At 37.5% G+C, this 18,021-nt stretch overlaps 1 protein-coding gene across 2 annotated transcripts in view; it reads right to left on the minus strand.

Annotated features, from left to right (window-relative positions):
• Nucleotides 1-3,947: 3,947 nt before the first annotated feature.
• Nucleotides 3,948-18,021, minus strand: part of ODAD2 (outer dynein arm docking complex subunit 2) — a 77,805-nt gene continuing 63,731 nt past the window's right edge. For both annotated transcript variants that reach the window (XM_042043992.1, XM_042043991.1), the window contains one exon: nt 3,948-5,603. In XM_042043992.1, the coding sequence (XP_041899926.1) occupies nt 5,490-5,603 (114 nt within the window). In that variant the 3' untranslated portion in view covers nt 3,948-5,489. The remainder of the gene's footprint in view (nt 5,604-18,021) is intronic.

Genomic DNA, 18,021 nt, shown 5'->3' on the forward strand with positions numbered 1-18,021 from the left:
GCCTTTGAATGTGTTCTGCCAAGTCTCTTTACAGTACAATACTGGCAGGAGTAAAACTCTGGAGCCAGGCAAATATGCAAGCTTCATCACATTAAAGGAAGCAGAGCTGTACGGTTATTGCATCATTCTATGGCTTCCCAGACGTTGTTGTTATGTTTTCATTAGAGCAACAGAACTGCACTTGGTGCTTTCTGCTGAGGAGCCAAGGAGGCCCCAAAAGGCTGTCAACTGGGGAAGAGAATGCGGCAACGGGAAAGATGAGTGGTTTACTGCACTAATTTTATAGTGCAGCCTTTACCAGTTAGTGGTAGAGGGAACCAGCAACATGATCTGTGTTCACTTTTTTTAAAAAAGACACACAGCCAAATACTTATAACTATTTGCTTGTTCAAGACAAGTTATTTGGAAGTTTAACTACTACTGAATCAACCAACATTTTTCAGCACTAAATCATTTCAACTCCATAACATGTGTTTTTAATTTTATCAGCATCTGTATTTTTTTAATTACCATTTTTATTAAAGCCTCTTTTTTTTTCCTTCAGAAACAGGACACAAATCCCTAGCTATTTAATCTGGATATTAGAAGGTACGGTTCAAGGCTCAGCCATTGAAGGAAAACTCTGCTGCCAGATGCACCCACTGGAGCACAGGTGCTCAGCTTTGCTTTCTTGCCTTCACCAAGCCCTTGCAGAAGTGGGGTGTGATACAGCATGGCTGGACAAAAACTTAACCGTCATTACCAATTGCAAAGAACAATTTGGACCCCCAAAAGCTTCTTGGCCACTTCTCACCTACTGAAGGATGGAACAGCTTTAAAGGCATTCAGCATCCTGGTGCAATGGGGAGTTGACCAAAAACTGTTGTTTTATGACCTCTTGTTTCATGGTTCAGTATTAGTACAATGTCATTCTTATGCTCCTTTTCCAATACAGACTCAAAGTAACAACAAGCAAAGGTTTTGACTGGCCAGGTAGTATCTTGTCACCATGTCGGGATTCTCAAATGATGGAAGAAAACATTGCAAATTAGTGAAGATGTCTTTGTGTCATGGCAGGATTAGGCCACATCATATTGTATGGCAGCCAGAGTCAACTTCCTTACATGCATTGATGAGCCTTTCAGAAGGAAAACATTTGTGTTTAAAGTAGAATTGAGTGTGATTGTAAAAGATCAAGCAACTGAAGGGTCCTGTGCTCTATGTAGACCAGGATAAAAACACATAACTTGCCAATGACAACAACTGGAAAAGAGAAAGGAACTTGCCAACTGAAAGGTGTCTGGCAGATAACACAAAAAACAAGTCAAGAGGATAAACACAAGCCATGATGATGTCCATGGAAATACTTCCCAGAAAGTTGTATTACTGAACTGGTAACTAGGCAAAGCACAAGTTACAATGAAAATTGCACTCAAGGAAAAGGTTCATGAAAATGGGTGACTTTTGGCTGCTTTCAATAGCCAAAGCAGCTAAGATATATAGCACTGAGGAACATCACTGTTAAAGCAAGGGTGAGAACGATAAGTGTCAAAATTAATCCCTTTAGAAATGGTGCAATGTAACTTGCCACTGCAATGGCTATGGCTGAAATATGCTGGTCCTGGCCTGTGCTAGATCACTGAACAGTCCACAATTAGGTTGTCTGAACTAAAGAGTGCCCAAGATGCAGCACAGCCTCCTTCTGTTGTTCTGGATCCTGAGCAGTGTGTGGAAAAGCTTAAGTGGCTAAAGAAGAGGCAAACCACAATTTACAGTTGGGGAGCAGTGAGCTTCTGACTCTGGAAATAAGCACTGCAAACAGCCTGCATGGAAACTTGAATTCCACTGCCGAAGAAACACACTACATGTTTCCCTCACAGTCTTCCTGCTGTCACGTGTAAAACAAAGATTATTTTGGTGGAAATGTGCAAGGAACAACCATTTAATTTATTATGAGATGAAATTCTTAAACTAACATATTATCTAGTTCAGCCTCCTGGGATGATTCACATCTGACCCCCAGTGTCAGCAGCTCACTCAACTCATTTTAGGAGAAATGGAATGAAAGAGGTACCACACTTTCACACAAAGCGATCTGTTACCCTAGAGCAAATTACTGAGTCAAATCTTGAGACAGTCCTGTGAGTCTCAAGCTCATTTACTTTCCAAAGGAAAGTTTTGGTGATGGAGCAGAATAACAAAGCCTGTAATACATCACAGATTCCTTGCACCCAGGCCGTGAAGTTTATATTTCTCTTACAACTTGGAGACAATACTGTGTGTCAGAGCACATGCACTTGTCATTAGCATGAACACTAAAAGGAAATGAACATAAATCCCAGATTCAAATGTATAGTTTGAACATCCTGGGACAACTAAATTATTGATAATGGTTATCTGTCATCAAGCAATAAATCATAAAGTCATGGTGTGGTAGAAGAAAAGCTATCCTGCTGCTGACAGATGTGTAGACTGAAAGATGTGGTGGGCCTATAAGGTTCTAGAAATAATTGCATAAAGGTGAAAGATTTCTTTTGCTTTTTTCTCATCAACTCTAGTATTTCCATACTCAAAACAACACTTTCTTGTGACAACTTTTCTTACTTGGACTCTGTGTTTTCTGACATTTTAATGTAATTGAGGAACAAAGCTGATGATGAGCAGCCGGTGAAGAGCAGGCCTGGTGTTGCGGCTGCCAGTTGGAGCATGGTGCTCTGTGCAGAGCTGGGAGCTGGCTCCCGAAACTGTGACAAGCGATGGATACTCCCTGCTGATGGTAACATCAATGTAAATAAACTGGAAAAAAGGACATATTACAAGACAGTGAAACTACAGGAATCACATAGAGAAAATGAGAAGGAAGCAGACTGAGCAGATGTTAGTAAATGAACAGGACAAAGCCTGATTCCCCCTTCTAAATCACTACATTTTTGCAGCTAAGATAATTTGTACATCAAATTGCTCTGTGTTGAAGATAATACTGTGTCCCCTATATAGTACAACCATATTTCCTAAGAGGCTACAGGTTTACATGGACAAGTAGCAGGTGGTGGAAAGAGCAGAGTGAAGGCATTTCCCTTCCAAGCATGGGAGCCAGGGAGCGGGAGCCGGCTGGTGCCTGGTTATACCCGGTGGGAATGCTGGGCCTGGGCGGCGGCAGCGCCTTGGGTTGATGCCAGGGCTTGAATAGGCCGGCGGGCACTGCCAGGAGGGGTGGAGGGCTGTGTGAGTAGCATGGGGGACCCAGCTTTGTGAGGATCCCTTTTCAGAGGGCTGCAGCGCTGTGAAACTCAGTGCAGATCTGTGGACAATGTGGGAGCTTTTCAAATGTACACGCTCTACTGCACTGCTCAGAGGGGCCAGGGATCACATTAATTTATTCATTTTCCAGAAACTAAATCTCTTTATATTAATTACATGGCATCCACCAGTTTTGGCCAAAAAAGATGTATTTTTTAAATACTGGTTCTTTGCCTGTGTGGTGATCTGTATCTATTTCAACAGTTCTTCTCCTTGTAGAGAACTTAAAAACTGCAGGCATGGTAAAGGAAAAGAAAACAGCACAAGTAAATTATATTAAGTCTGGGATTAACTGTCTGAGGTCTTAAAATAAAGGTTTCAGATTAACTACTTGGAGGCATAAGGGCTACCAGTGTGAGTGAGAATGGCAAACTGAGGCCATTTCATTGTCAGAAATGTGACATTTATTGCCCTGACACCTGTATCATAAAATTAAGCTTGCTTTAGAACTTACTCTATTTGAAATCCACGCTAAACAGTCAAGTGTTCCTTGAGAGGTCATGTTAAGGACAAGAGTTATTTTCGGGGAGTTTTTTTCCCCTCAACAGTTAGAAAAATAAGCTACCATTTTACATGTTATTCATAAGTGAGACTGTGATAAACTATTTGTATCCACAGCTTCTCTCACAGAAAAGACAAAAATAAAATCAAGCCTCTTCTCTTTCAAATGAATTTGGCAAATAGCATTTATTTTAGAAGTATTTTTGGGTATAACAATGAAGCATATGATACTACTACAGCTGTGACGTCAGTATAATAATATAGACACGTTTATTCAAAATAATATACCAGGCCTGTGAGGCAGAGCTGGAAAATACCTAAAATAGCATGGTGGTCACTGGATGCTGATGGAGCTTGTGATGGACCCCATGACTATGTTGGTGTTTGCACTGATCAAAAAATACTACTTGGATTGACATTTTTATTTCCACACTGCCAGCATCTGTCCATAGCTGGCTTCCTTTAAAATAGCCTCTATACCTTCCCTAAGGGGCCAATGCAATTCTCCTTTTTCAGAATTGCATGAATCTTCCAAAATGAAATTTTAAATGAATCTTCATGTCTGCTTCAGAGAAAACGCAAATAAAAAGGTGGATTGGCATTATGTCTCCCTTAGAAAGTTCTGTCAGTAAGGAAATTAGTCTCCTTGAGAAGTCTTGCTAGTTGGAGGAAAATAATGAAGTTACAAAATGCTTCTAAACCAAGAAAATTGTTCATTATTAAGGGAAATAAAAAAATAATTCAGAAGCAAGTCTTTGACAAATGCAAGTCATTTAAACATTTGCTTTTTTTCATTTTTGTCAGCAGTCTGTGCTTGTAATTAAGGCATTACTGCTGTCAAAGAAATACCTCAGCATTATTTGTTTAGCATGGTATGTACAGTGGGTCTGCAATTTATAATATCAATAATAATTTCTGTGGTTTTTTGAAAGCAACTGTAATTCCGAACATAATTTTATATAGAAAAAAAGTAACTACATCAATACAATGTTGTCTTGAAAAAATGAAAAAAAACCCGCAAAAAGATAATGTGCAAATCTAAATCTAATATTGGATTCTTTATTTAGAGCTGAGTTAAACGTGTTAATTAAAATACATTTCACCACTACTTATAAAATTAAGCACTATTTTGTTTGATGTTGGTAGAAATGGGAAATTTGGAGCGATGTCTATTGCTACAGCTGTTTGCAGTCCTAATATAACACCAGATGTGAGATTCATGTATCTGCATTTTCTGCTCTCCCGTGACTCACAAGTTATCAAACATGCAAAAGCATAATGAGAGGATGACTGGGCAAGTTTATAATGCAGGGAATTTTTCAAGACATTCATAAATTGCTGCATAATCACACACGCAGAGAAGGAAAATTTATTGTTATGTCACAGATAAGCAAAAATATTTATATCCACAATGAATTAAAATTAAAGCATATCAAAAGTAGAAAATGTTTTTGACATGTCTTAACTGACAGTCTTTTGATGGATTTAATGCTAAAAGACACAGAAAATTAGGTATAAGTATTTTATCAAACCTAGGGGTGACAAACCAGTAACTTAAAAACAAACCTAAGTTTCCACAGATTTGTTTTTATTAAATTATCCTCAGCTAGATGAGCTCTGCTATGAAATACAGATTCTAGAAGGAGTAATCATGTATTTAAATGTAGCTGAATTACTAAACAAGTGTGTTGGTAAAAGCTGCTGAAGCATCAGCCATATTTTGCTTTTTCTGTTGCCAGAGCCAATCTGCGAATGTTTGCTATGCAACCAGCTGCTGCCTCCTGCAGAGTGTCATCTGTAGAGCCTACCATGGCCAGTAGGAGCTAGCAAAAACACAGAGCAGAAAAAAACAAATCAGTGTGCTTCTGTTTCAGTGATGTTCAAATCATATCTAGAACAATGCATGAATTTACCCACACTCCTGGTAAATAAAATACCAACAGTCATATTAACAACACTGCATTAGATATAGGCATGTATCTACTGCATGTATACTTTTGTAAACATATATGTATTAACATCCACATAAAAGTGCAATGCATTATATTTTATCATATTTGTCCAGTGAATTGATATTTTCATGTCTTATTTTTTGGTTATTGTAACATGTCTGTCTATTGGTTGTGACTTGTTTTTTTTTATTATAAGGAGAAATTGCACGTGTTTTATGTGAGTCACAATTCTCCCCCCAAGGTACACCAGTATAATTGTACGTGCTCAAGATTTTTAATAAACAAAGCCATGATTTTTTTTTTTTTTTTGGTCTTGATCATGAAACTGGTTTCATGATCCTTGTGTCCCATTGACTGCAGTAGGTTTCTTTATTGTCACAGAAAAACACTCATGTTAAACATCTTGAGGGATATAGATCTGGGCATATCAGTCTTAAACATTTGCATGTAGAAGTGAAAAACAAAAGCTCAAGCAAGAAAGGCACCAAACTTCTGGAGTTGCTTTAGCTTTTCAGTCATGTGTAGTAGACCCTTTACTCTGGAAATCATTCAAATTTTTCAGTGGAAAGTCCCTGGGAGTAAGGTACTGTTCAACATTAGTATGACAGAAGACAGGCCTTGGTGATAAAACATTTTTACATATCAGAAAACCATTAATAATGGGTTTGGCTCTCACTTCACTGTGTTGCAAGTCAGTGATGCAACTGCAAATGCAATAGAGCTGGAAAAGAAAAGACTCTTGCTTAGCTTAAATCAGCTCCACGCAACCCCCAGATTTCTGAAAATTTGCCAGGCTTAATGTGCGTTCAGGTATTTTGAAGCTCAGACAACTCTAATTAAAACCTGAATTTTCAGTCTGCAATACTTAGGAATCTGTATTCACCCAAACAATGTTGAGTTAAACCACAGAGAAATCTGTTATCACTCAACTCTGGTGCATATTTTTCATACAGCTAAAATATTACACAAAATTATGAACTGCTAAATATAAAAGCATAAATTGAATGCAGACATCAAATTCATACGCTACCTTTTCCTAACCTTCCAGCAGTCGTGAGGCATGGGCCACAGCTGCACACATATGGCATTTACTTAGGGAGATCAAAGCATTTTGTACTTGAGGAAGTATTTGTGTTAGCCAAATGTACAAAACAAGCATCTTTCCAGTCACCTTTCACCCTTTGACCCCTCCATGCAACATGTAAGAGTGCCTGTGATAGGCTTGAATTACATCAGAGAGAGTATTATGTCAATTAAGCATCAATGATAATTTTTTCTAGCAATCCTTCTTAAAATTTCCATTACTGTAATCAGATGTCTAGGTCCAAGTAGCTAGGTAGAATTCTTAAAATATGAACACTTCTGAAAGGATATGCCAGAGTTAAAATGACATGAGAAGAAATGATACGAGAAAGGTTTATGTTCCTATACTTTATTTTGTGTGCAAAACGTGGGCCAGGGTCAGCAACCAGAGAAGTCAGTGGACATAAGACCAAGGAGACCCCAGGTCTACCTGTAATGATAAAGCTGCTCTACAAAGCACAAAGACCAGAATGCAAGTCTTATCAAATGCCTAACTTGATTTTTTTCTTCAGAAATACTGCTGGATGAAGATCTTTCTTTTTTGCCATTTGCCATGAGCTGATTTCTCACCAGCTTAAATTACCAAGTGATTCCTTGGGTGCCTCACAACTTTCTTGTGCAATTTACAGAAGAAAACTGCTATAAATCCTTCATATCCCTGACTCAAACCCAAAAATATGTATGCACATGCTGTTCATATGGTGGTTTTGGTAAGGTTTTAAATTTGGGGGCAAGGAAACTATCTGCCTTATGCGATTATTTATTGCATCTTCACAGATCTAATGCAAGGCTTTTGCAGTGTAGTGAGTGTGGAACTCTAACATCCATAATAATTTCATATATGACTTGCATCCATGTGGAAGAGCAGATGTTCATCACAAAAATAATGTTTTGGAGATACATATCTAGTAGAAACATAGGAAAAAACAAAAATTGACCTTTGCCTTTATTATGACTACACATTAGGTAGGACTCAATTCAAGCTTAATTATCTCTTATTTTAGCCATCAGTTCTTCCTAGGCTCAAAAGACATAGGAGAATAGGTATTTTTCTGTCTCTTTCCACAGAGAATTCAATATTAAGCAATGACAATAGCTGTAGGGGAGGGTCTGTGCTCTTTGTTGCAGGTGCATTTTGGAAAATCAGGGTGAGGCATCAAAGAACAGAATCCTGCATGACACTGGTTCCAAGGACCCAAATAGATGCCTAAAGAATTAGTGCTACAAATGCAATCAATGCAAACACCAATTTTTACAAAGGTATCAAATACTTGTTTTTTCCTTCTGTGTTCAGGGGATCAAGGATCAGTTTCTCTCTAATTTGCTGCTCTTCTAAATCACTTGCCAGTGGTAACTAACATCTGCAAGAACTGCCACGTCATACAAAATCCAGTACTACACTGTTTCTCAGGATTTGCACAGTGAGACTTCAAAGGACTATTCTTGGAAACACTGCCCAATACAGTAGCTGCCTCTAAGGACAGAGGATATACAGCAACATTTGTCAGTTAACCTATTCCTTTTGTACTAACAAAAAGACAGCTGAAGAGAAGATTATAAAAAATGCAAAATATTTCAATAGAAGTAGGTAATTCTGTATTTAGGAATCCAACTTGGATGATTTTGATATAAATCCTACCTTAAATGAAATAAAAAATTATTTTTTTTAATAAACCGAGACATTTATAATTCTTTCACCTCCTGATTATCACTCCTTGACCCTTTCATGGGTTCAGTTCCATTTATTGGCCATTTGGGTCATCCAGTTCAGGTATGGAAATGTGTTCTTAGATAGTATATACAAACTACACCTATGTATTAAGTGTATTTGACAAGAAATCTTTTTCCTTTTTTTTTATTCCAAAGTATTAGTGCAATATGGCACGTCATTTTTCTTGATATAACACCCTTGAACTTCATGTATCCCTTCCCTTTACTGTTCAGGTATTGTTTTCTGACACATGTAAATGTTAACAGATGTGAGAAGCAGTAAAAAAAGCATGTGGTATAAATGCTTCTTTCTGGCACACAAAAGGCACTTTCCATAGACAGAGAAAGCATTTGCAGCACCATGTAGCCTTCATTTTCTGTTGGCAGGTATCTCTATTCTAAGGCTAGAGTCCAATATTTTTGCACAGTTTGCACGTCACACCAGTAAATAAGCACAAATACAAGCTGTTTGGAGAACGTACAGGGCATATGTAGCATTTCTGGATTCCAAAAGCAATGCACAGCCAAATCATTAAAATACTCAGAACAATTAAGATTTTGCCATTACTACCCCAGAATTGTGATACTATGTTTTGACAACACAATCACAGAGTAATTCAGAATGGAGGTGATCTCAGGTGGTCTCTAGCCTTGTGTCAGGCTCCAAGCAGAGTCAGATACAAAGTTCGACTGGGTTGCCCAGAGTTTTTAAGTCTGATCTTGAAAAACTTCAAGGCTAGAGATGGCGCAACATCTTTGGCAACCTAGTGCAGTGTTTGACTGACCTGGTAGGGCAAAAGGTTTTCCCTGTGCTCAGTCAGTTACTCTTGATTTAGTTTATGCTCATTGTTTCTCATCCTCTTGCCATGCATCACTGTGAAAAGCCTAGCCCATCTTTTGGATGACTGAAGTCCCTGTAGGAACTGCAACGCTGCTACTGAGTCCACTTAAAGCTCTCTCTTCTCCAGGCTGAAAAGGCCCAGTTTCCTTAGTTTCTCCTCATAGAGCAAGTGCTCCAGGTCCTGACCATCCTGGTGGTCCTCTGCTGAACCTATTATGGTTTATCTTTCCTACATCGAAGGCCAAAGCTGGGTGCAGTATTCTAGGTGTGATCTAATAAGTACTGAGGGGAACAATCACTTCCCTCAACCTGCTGGCTGTGCTCCTGCTGTAAGCCCAGTGTTGTGACTTCTTTGCTGTCAGTACACATTGCTGGCTAATGTTCTGCTTTTTGTCTACAAAATCTCCATACCCTTTTCAGTGAAACTGCTCCTCAGCATGGTGGTCTCTAGCCTGTATCACTGCAAACAGTGATGTCTTTCTAGAATTTTTCACTTCTATGAAGAAGTAGCCCAAGGGGATTTAAAAGCAGAAAAAGCAAAGGTAAGTAGTGTACCAACAAACCCTAAATCTGAAAAAATCTCAGATGGTCTCCATGTACTGGTTACAATAACTTAGAATTACTCACTTTCCTTCAGCCACAGTCACTGCAGCTTCCAGACTTGGAGTGGGGAAGCAGGAAGCATAGGGTGTCCTGTTTTCAGGAAGTATAGAGGTTTGCATGGAATAATCTCTAAATAAGGGGTTAGTCATGGGATGTGTCCACAACAAGTTTTCTAAAACAATGGAAAGTGTAAAACAAAGCTGTAGTAAAGAGGCTCCCCTGCTCACACAAAACAGATAAAAGATCAGCCTATTCAATATCCAGAGTCTTGTGAACATGAAAGAAAATTATGAATAAAGAATAACTATATAAAAAAATATTTATGCCCTTTTTGTCCTGGCTTCTTTAGGTTTTCTTCCCTGTAAAGCAAATCTTATTTGAATTTTTCTAATCAGAAGGAAATATGGACAAACTCCTTCAACAAGATTCATATCTATACTGGGAAGCTACTCAGAGTTCAGATAGAGCTTAAAATTCCTGGAACTAAAGACATATACTTCAGTACAACATCTTGTAGATTGACATAGCATTTCCAGTTAGTGGTAGGACTCGCCTTCTTTTTTTTTTTCTTTTTTAAATTTAGATTTAGTATCTGGCTTCTTTTACATGCAACATTTCCTGAAGGATGCTAAATTTCTAGTGCTGTGATTTTCTAATTGCGTAACACTTCTTTTACAAAAAAAGACATAAAAAAGACATTTTTCACGTGTTTTTTATAAATCTAACCTAAAAGAAAAAAAGAATGCTTTAAATAAAAGCATATGGTAGAAGCTTATCCAAGAAAGTATCAGTCTAGATCCAGCCAGCATTTTCTAACTTTCAACACCATATTGCACACTGGAAAATATTAAAGCACCTAGTTTGAGTGTTACGTTACACATATTCCTATGAAAATACTTCTCATAAAATTAAATTATAAATAATAAAACATACTCCACAATCAAAGCATAATGAAGGTTAAGCTAAGTCACTGTTTCTAAACTAAAATTCAGGCCAATTTCCTGATTTCCCCTTTCAGCTGAATGAAAGGGTAAGACAACATGTACCATACCCAGACTCTTAAGAAGAAGATGCTCATGTAAGTTCTGAGGTGTTTTTGTTTTCTTTTTCATTTCTTAGGGGGCGCAAAGAAAACAGATTTCAAACTAAAGTCCCATGCACTAGGTAACACTCTGAGCTAGCAGCTGTACAAAATCCAGTACCAAGAAACTCCAGTAAAGGGAAAGGATGGGCAGGGCTGACACTCACTGTGCTGATTCCCCCTTGCACAGGGTCTCTCCTCTCCAGGACTAAAGTCAGAGCAACCTCTAGTGCAGCCTAGTTCACTCATTCTGAACATAAGAGGTAAAACTGAAGCTCTCTGGCTGGTGTGGGAGAAATTCTGGGAAGATTACACCTGGTTTCTTTTCCTTTCTTGTCCTATTTCTGTCTTTTCTCTCTCCCATGAAGCACATCTCCATTCTGGCAGCCACAGGAAAAGGACAACAACTTTTCTGAATCACTCAGGAATGGCTGGGGGGTATGAGGAGGTCCAAAGGATGCAGCTTGGGCTAAGGCACACCTGAACGCGGTGGCAGCTGGCAGGCTGGCCAGGAACTGTCTCTTCTTTCTCATCTTTCCCTTCCTCCCTCAGGAAGAGCACAGGAGCCAGAAAACCTGTGCACTTCCTGCAAAGAGGTGCAGGACTTTGAGTTATGATGAGAATAAACTTGTCTGCAGTTTGTTGTGCACTTAAACCATCTCAACTTTCTCAGGACTTAGGACAGGTGACTCATCCTTGGCAAGTCATTTTTCCTATGTGACTGCCTGTGACGAAACGACTGTTGGCAAGATGAATCCCACAAAATACCAGGAAATGAGGGAAGAAGAAGAGTAGGGCTTGATAGTCTCAGTAAAGGATTCTGAATATATGATTACTGGTACTTTACCATGAGATGTTTACTATTTTGTTAGAATAAAGAGCTTCAGTGAGCTACAACTGATTTTACACCATGATAGATCTGAAGTTTAAAATCCTTCTGGGTACAGCTTCATTTTTCCATTTTTCCTACCTGCTGTCCATTTTTGTCTATTTTGTTTAGTCCCCTCTTTTGTTACAACTAAACTGAAAGGCATTTGGGACAAGGGCCATATTTCTTCAACATCTGAATCGTAACAGCACTCTTGAAAAGAAATCTCTTGACCACAAAATAATAACATACAAAATAAGAATATAGTTGTCATACTCACTAATAAGGTTAAATGTTGCATTGCATTACTTTGGAGAAATACATACAACCCGAATGCCTAAAGGGAATTACAATACGGTACACACACACATACTTGCAAATGTTTATACAGCTACAAAATATGAATAAACTCTACAGCTCTTTCTCCACCTCATCTATTTTACTGTCCATTTCTTACATAGTTATTTAGAGAAGGATTCCCTCCTTCTCTGCAAAGACATAATAAATGGGCAAAGAACTGTGAATATCAGTGTCAAGGAGAAAGTCAACAAAATGCCAAATGGTGAAATATAGAATAGTTTAAAAACTGCAAATTTGCAGACAACTTTAAAATATACTAAATTTAAAGGTTTTCCCATCTCAGTTGGCTACTTACAGGATTTCAGTGGAATATTGACAACTATTCCAGGTGTAAATCTAACTACACATAAACATATAATGCAAAGATGAAGTAACTAAATAAAAGTAGTGATCAAAATAATTTCTAATCTTTGTTTAAAAGGTACAATTATATGTAACTGAAGACCTTAAAGGCAGACAGCTTGAATCTACATTCAGCTGTAAGATGTTTGGTGTGATATTAAGAAAGAATTCAATCATCATGAACATTCCAGTGTACAAAAAGTCTTACGGGATATAAAATTCATCCCATAAAAAAACAATTGGCAGATATGATAATCCAAAAGTGATGAAGCCAAGGGTCTCACAGCATATTTTTATTTGAACCACTTTCTGTATTTTATTTTTATTTCATTGTTGTTTTCAAAAGAAGATTAACATATAAAAGGCTTTTGGTGGCATAGAGAGAATAAATAACTTTTTTTGTATTTTCAATAGAGTGACAGTTCAATTTTTTTTTTTTAATTTCATGGGAAATTAACTTTATTAAGATTAAATTATGAGCCTGCTTACTTATTATATGGAATGGACATTCAAAAAAGTGAACTTATGTCATGGATGTCCCTTTCCTTTCATAATTTACTTTGGCTCAGGAACATGTTGGGGACTATCCTTCCTTTATATCATTGCGAGCCTGATCAATTTTTCTTTTTTGTATTTCCTGCTCCTTTTCCATACTTACCTTCTTTTTCACTCTTTGCTTTCCTTTTCATTTTGCAGGAGCATGACTTTTACCTTTCCCTTCCTTCTCAAACATTACTGAAGAGGTAGTATAGGACATGGAGAAAGAATTGTTAATTCAGTTTTGTTTCAAATTTGTTAACATTACTATGGATAGAAATACTATAATTTTGCCTATCTCCAGCAATCATACGAAGATTATATAAACCTTAATCAGGGGAAGTTGCAAATAAACTATCAGCTGCAAGTCAGAGGAAAAAAATGAGGTTTAAGCTGTCCTTAACCCTGACATTCTGAATGGTTCTGCCTGATTTCTCAGCAATGCCCTGAAAACATGATGTGAGTTTTTTTCCTTCTGGTTTGTCTGATATTCCTGAAATGCACTCTAACTATTCTGTCTTTGAAGACAACACTGAACTGCAGTAAAGGGACACTACAGTTTTCAGACTTAACAAATTTTGCCGTGTTTCTCTCAAGTGCATCTTATCCTGAGAAGAGGGGTCAGAGAACATAATCTGACTGCACCAGTATTTTAAAAGTGTGTTAGATCTATTGGTATGCATGAACTGACTTGAAACTCTCTTCTGTATTCAATTGCAGGTGCTGATTTTGATCTCTAAAGTTAATATAGCTTTAGGTCCAATGGTCTAAGGGTCTGTCTCTCTTCCTATATACAATCATTATAATCAAAAACAGTGAGGTGCTTTTGCTAGTAAACCTGACATATCAAAGTCTGGGGATAAAAGCAGGATGTTCTCCTTGTGAATTTGTACAATAGCATTTATTTGAAATAAGGAGCCAGGGTATTTTAAAATTGTTTGGTTTTTTTTTTGTGGCACACAAGAAGACTGTTCTATAGTCTTATGTTTTAAGATGTGGGGGTGGCAACAGCGCATACATTTACATAAACTGGAAGATGAGTGGTACTGTTCAACATATAATCTGATTTTAGACAAGTAAATGTACTAGAAAATGTTCAATTAGAACTCAGGGTAAATAAATGTATGGATGGTATGAGCACAGATCTGCTCTATTCATACAAATGTGAAACTGAATGTGATGAAGCAAGAAAAGATCTGGGGCTGTTCATGGGCAAAGGTACATGTATAGTCCATGAACATGAATAGGTTCATTCATACTGGTAAGTCTAAATGTATGATATCAGAAAATTAAATGTATGATACCATTTATTTGCCAAGATTCTCAAACTGCTTTTTTTGTTACTAGAGAAAACTAGATTATTTTATACTACGGAGTCAACTTCCTATCAACCCAAATTTCTTTATGAACAGTCTGGTCAGTTGTCATAGATATATTTACAAGTGCTGGAAATTTGTGTGCTTTTTAAAAGTCTGTGTAGTGGAAAAACGTTACCATGTACACTTACTGTGTCAGATACATACTTTGGTTTTTTGGTGATTAAAACAAAGGGAGTTGCTTGAATTAGCACTCCATTCAGGCCATAGTCAACCAAAGTATTTTTGATTTGCATACAGTTCTTTAGAGGGGAGTTAGATATTTTTTCAAAAATAAGCAAAACATCTCTCCAAAGCCACTCAAGGACTCTGTCCACAAAGTGCTTGAATGGCTGCTGGTTTTTGGAAGCTTTGTGAGATCAGAGACTTTTAAAAATACTGCGTAGCATGCAAACAAGCAAGCAATAATACCTGTCTGACTTGTGTATGTCAGCCAGGAAATATTAGAGAGCTTGACTGCTTCCTTCCCTCTCTAAAGTTGTAACTGTGAAGTAGAGAATGAAAAATTAATTAATAGAGGTTAAATTTAAAACTTTCTCTGATTAGAGCAAAAGCCTCTTTCTCAATTTTTTTATTAAATTTTCAACTTCAATTCCAAGCTTCAGGTTTTGGAAATGTTTTTGGCTTATTCATTTGCTTGAGCTTTTTTAGTTCTATAAAAAGAAAGTTATAGTTGTGCTTGGGCAAGTGGAGGTTGTACCACATGCGTAAAAGCTTTGCTAAAGCTGGTTAAAGCATGCGGGGGAAGATGTGAAAACTAATTTTCTAAAACCATGCAACTCTGTGCTTTGACACAGGGAAAAAAAAATCATGTGAACCTTCTACCTGAATGCTACTGCAGAAGGTAAAAAGAATCACAATTTAAACCTGGTGTGGTGGTTACTTTGTCTCTCAGGGAGGATGAAATGGTTGGAGTTAACCAGCTACCCAAGACATTATTTCAAAACACTGGGCAAGCACAAGAACATTACTGACCACATGTTGGACTTTCTTGGGTGAGTATGTTTGGGGCATTCTGCCACCTAATAAAAACAATATGTGGAAGTTGGTTTAAGAGAAAGTACTACTCCCACATGGGGAATGTACTCTCTACTTCACCAGCTCCCCACTCAAACATGCTACTTTTTCATTTAAACAGTGCATCATGGGCTTGATTCATGATGACAATTAAGAAACTTAACATCCTTCCCTGAACAGAAGTATCTTTATGCAGAATATTATAAATTTTGTGAAAGAGTGGTTTCTCAAAATACAATTCCCTCATGTGAATTTCTGATGCTGAAGAATTAAACAGACTATCAGTTTCTCCCCCCACACTCCAGGATGTCAACAAAAATTTAAAGATAAATAACACCTATATTTAACTGCAAGTTTTATGAGGATTCTTGGATTATGAGACCAAGAGCAGAAAGATTAACAGAAACAGCCTGATCAATCAAAGTCAGGGCTTCATAGTGTCCCCAACTGTATCCTACATTGAACATTTTTCTGTCCAAATTGTTTGCAAGGACTTTATTGCCTCACCCAAACATTTGGACATCTTTTCAGTTCTAACCAATAACTACTGGCAGTCCTTCTGCATCCACTGCACATGCAGTATGCAAAACTGTTCAGTGTAGCAAATCCATGAAAGGGAAAATCTTTGCACTGAGCTGTGACGTATTTGCACAGGAGATTTGACCTCCATGGCTCTGCACTGTGAATTGCAGTTTGCAATTGTCTCTGCACTACCATGGAGAACTGTACTGTCAGCAGTTTGCGACCTCACCATTTACCACCCTTCCCATTATCATTTATGAAATACTAAATGACAAGATCCCCTGGCTCCAAAACTTCATCCTAATTCTTACACTTTGATTCCTCAGTTTTAAAGAGTTATTTATCCTCTTTAGGACTGTGCCTTCTCACCACATAGCATTTTAACATCTTTAACAGTTTGTGGTGAAGAGTGCTGCTCAATGCTTTCTTAAAATCCAAGCATGGTCAATTCCATCCTTCCAAACAGTAACAGGATTATTGCACACAAATAGAGTAATCAACTGATGGAAAGACAACATGCTCTGAGAAGCAAAAGACTAATAAAATATTCTCTATACCATGAATGTTCAGTAGATCCAGTGCAAAAGTATGACAGACCTTTTTTTGGATATATACACAGTCCCTTAGCTTATAATGCCTCTAGAGTCCAGCAATTACACCTCTCTGGAATTCTGAGAAGGAGCTAATCAAGTCTAATTAATGTTTTATTTGTGCAGATTGCACAGATACAATGTAAGAGATAAAAAGAGCAAATAAACCTGGATTCATCCCACACACCTGTGGTCAGGGTAGACAGTAGACAAGAACTGGTGAAAGACAGGACCTTCAGAGGGGCAATTTTTATTTAAAGTGTTCTAAAGACCTTCTTGATATTTTAAACTTTTCTCTATTTCCACAGAACCCTAATTATGTGTCTTAGCCTGAGTCCAGTATTTGGAATTGTCATACCTATACAGCAGTATGGAAGCACCTTTTTGAGTTGCTGCTCTCCCAATTCTATGTCATGGAGAGGTTTTTTATTTTTATCTATACCTTCAACACAAATGCAATGAGTAGACTAGAATGAACCCAAAGGCACCATCTATCTAGCTTTACAGTTTCCCTAAATCCAAAGGTAGCATATAATTTGCAGTGCATCAGACTCTTTTGGTAATTAAATAGTGTTACTGGCTAATATTCTCTCACTTTAACATTACAATTTTTTCTTCAAAGCTTCCAGAGATCAAGAATTATCATAAACCATGGCAAGAAATTCTGCACTGACTAGCAGCTGATAAATACAGCCAGTAATTATCTTTGCAGATAAAAGCACCATTAATTAAAATAAAATTTTCAATAAAATGAAATCATATGGACTTTCACTCATAGTCCAGGAGAAGATACATTTTAGCTTTTACATGCTACTGATTGTTAAATGAGCATAATTGCATCAGCAATTCATATCCTGTCCCTGCCCTCACTCAAGTCAGGACAGAATTCTCATCAGCCTCGTGCCACCTGGCAGCCTTGTCAGGTGTTTAGATTTGATGCCAAAGTACAGAACACTGACTAGGAACATTAACACTAGAGCCCATCCCATAATCCACACACTTGAAATGGACTTTTCCTTAGTATCTTTACCTTGAAAGCAACATCAGTAAGATGTGCCCTATCACTTAAAAGATACCACAGAGCGCTCTTTGAAATGGCGACATAAGAGAGATTACAATGAGCAGGGCTTGAAGCCAAGCTGAACTGAGTGATTGATTCTACAGGAAGAACTTTGTTCTTGGTATTTCTTATGTTCAGATTCTTTGAATAGCTCCTTACATTCAAGGAAACTATTTTTGATCAGCTGAATGTCAAAAATAATTACCTGGCATTCTGTCTTTACACATTAAGCTCAGTGTCTCTCAATTAAGAAAACTAATTTTATATCTGACAGTTCAGCCATTTTTCCATAAACATAA

Source organism: Corvus kubaryi, unplaced genomic scaffold, assembly GCF_017639235.1.
Source record: "Corvus kubaryi isolate FWS band 111438036 unplaced genomic scaffold, C.kubaryi_AGA036_p1.0 37398, whole genome shotgun sequence".
In the NCBI taxonomy this organism is placed as follows: Eukaryota; Metazoa; Chordata; class Aves; order Passeriformes; family Corvidae; genus Corvus; species Corvus kubaryi.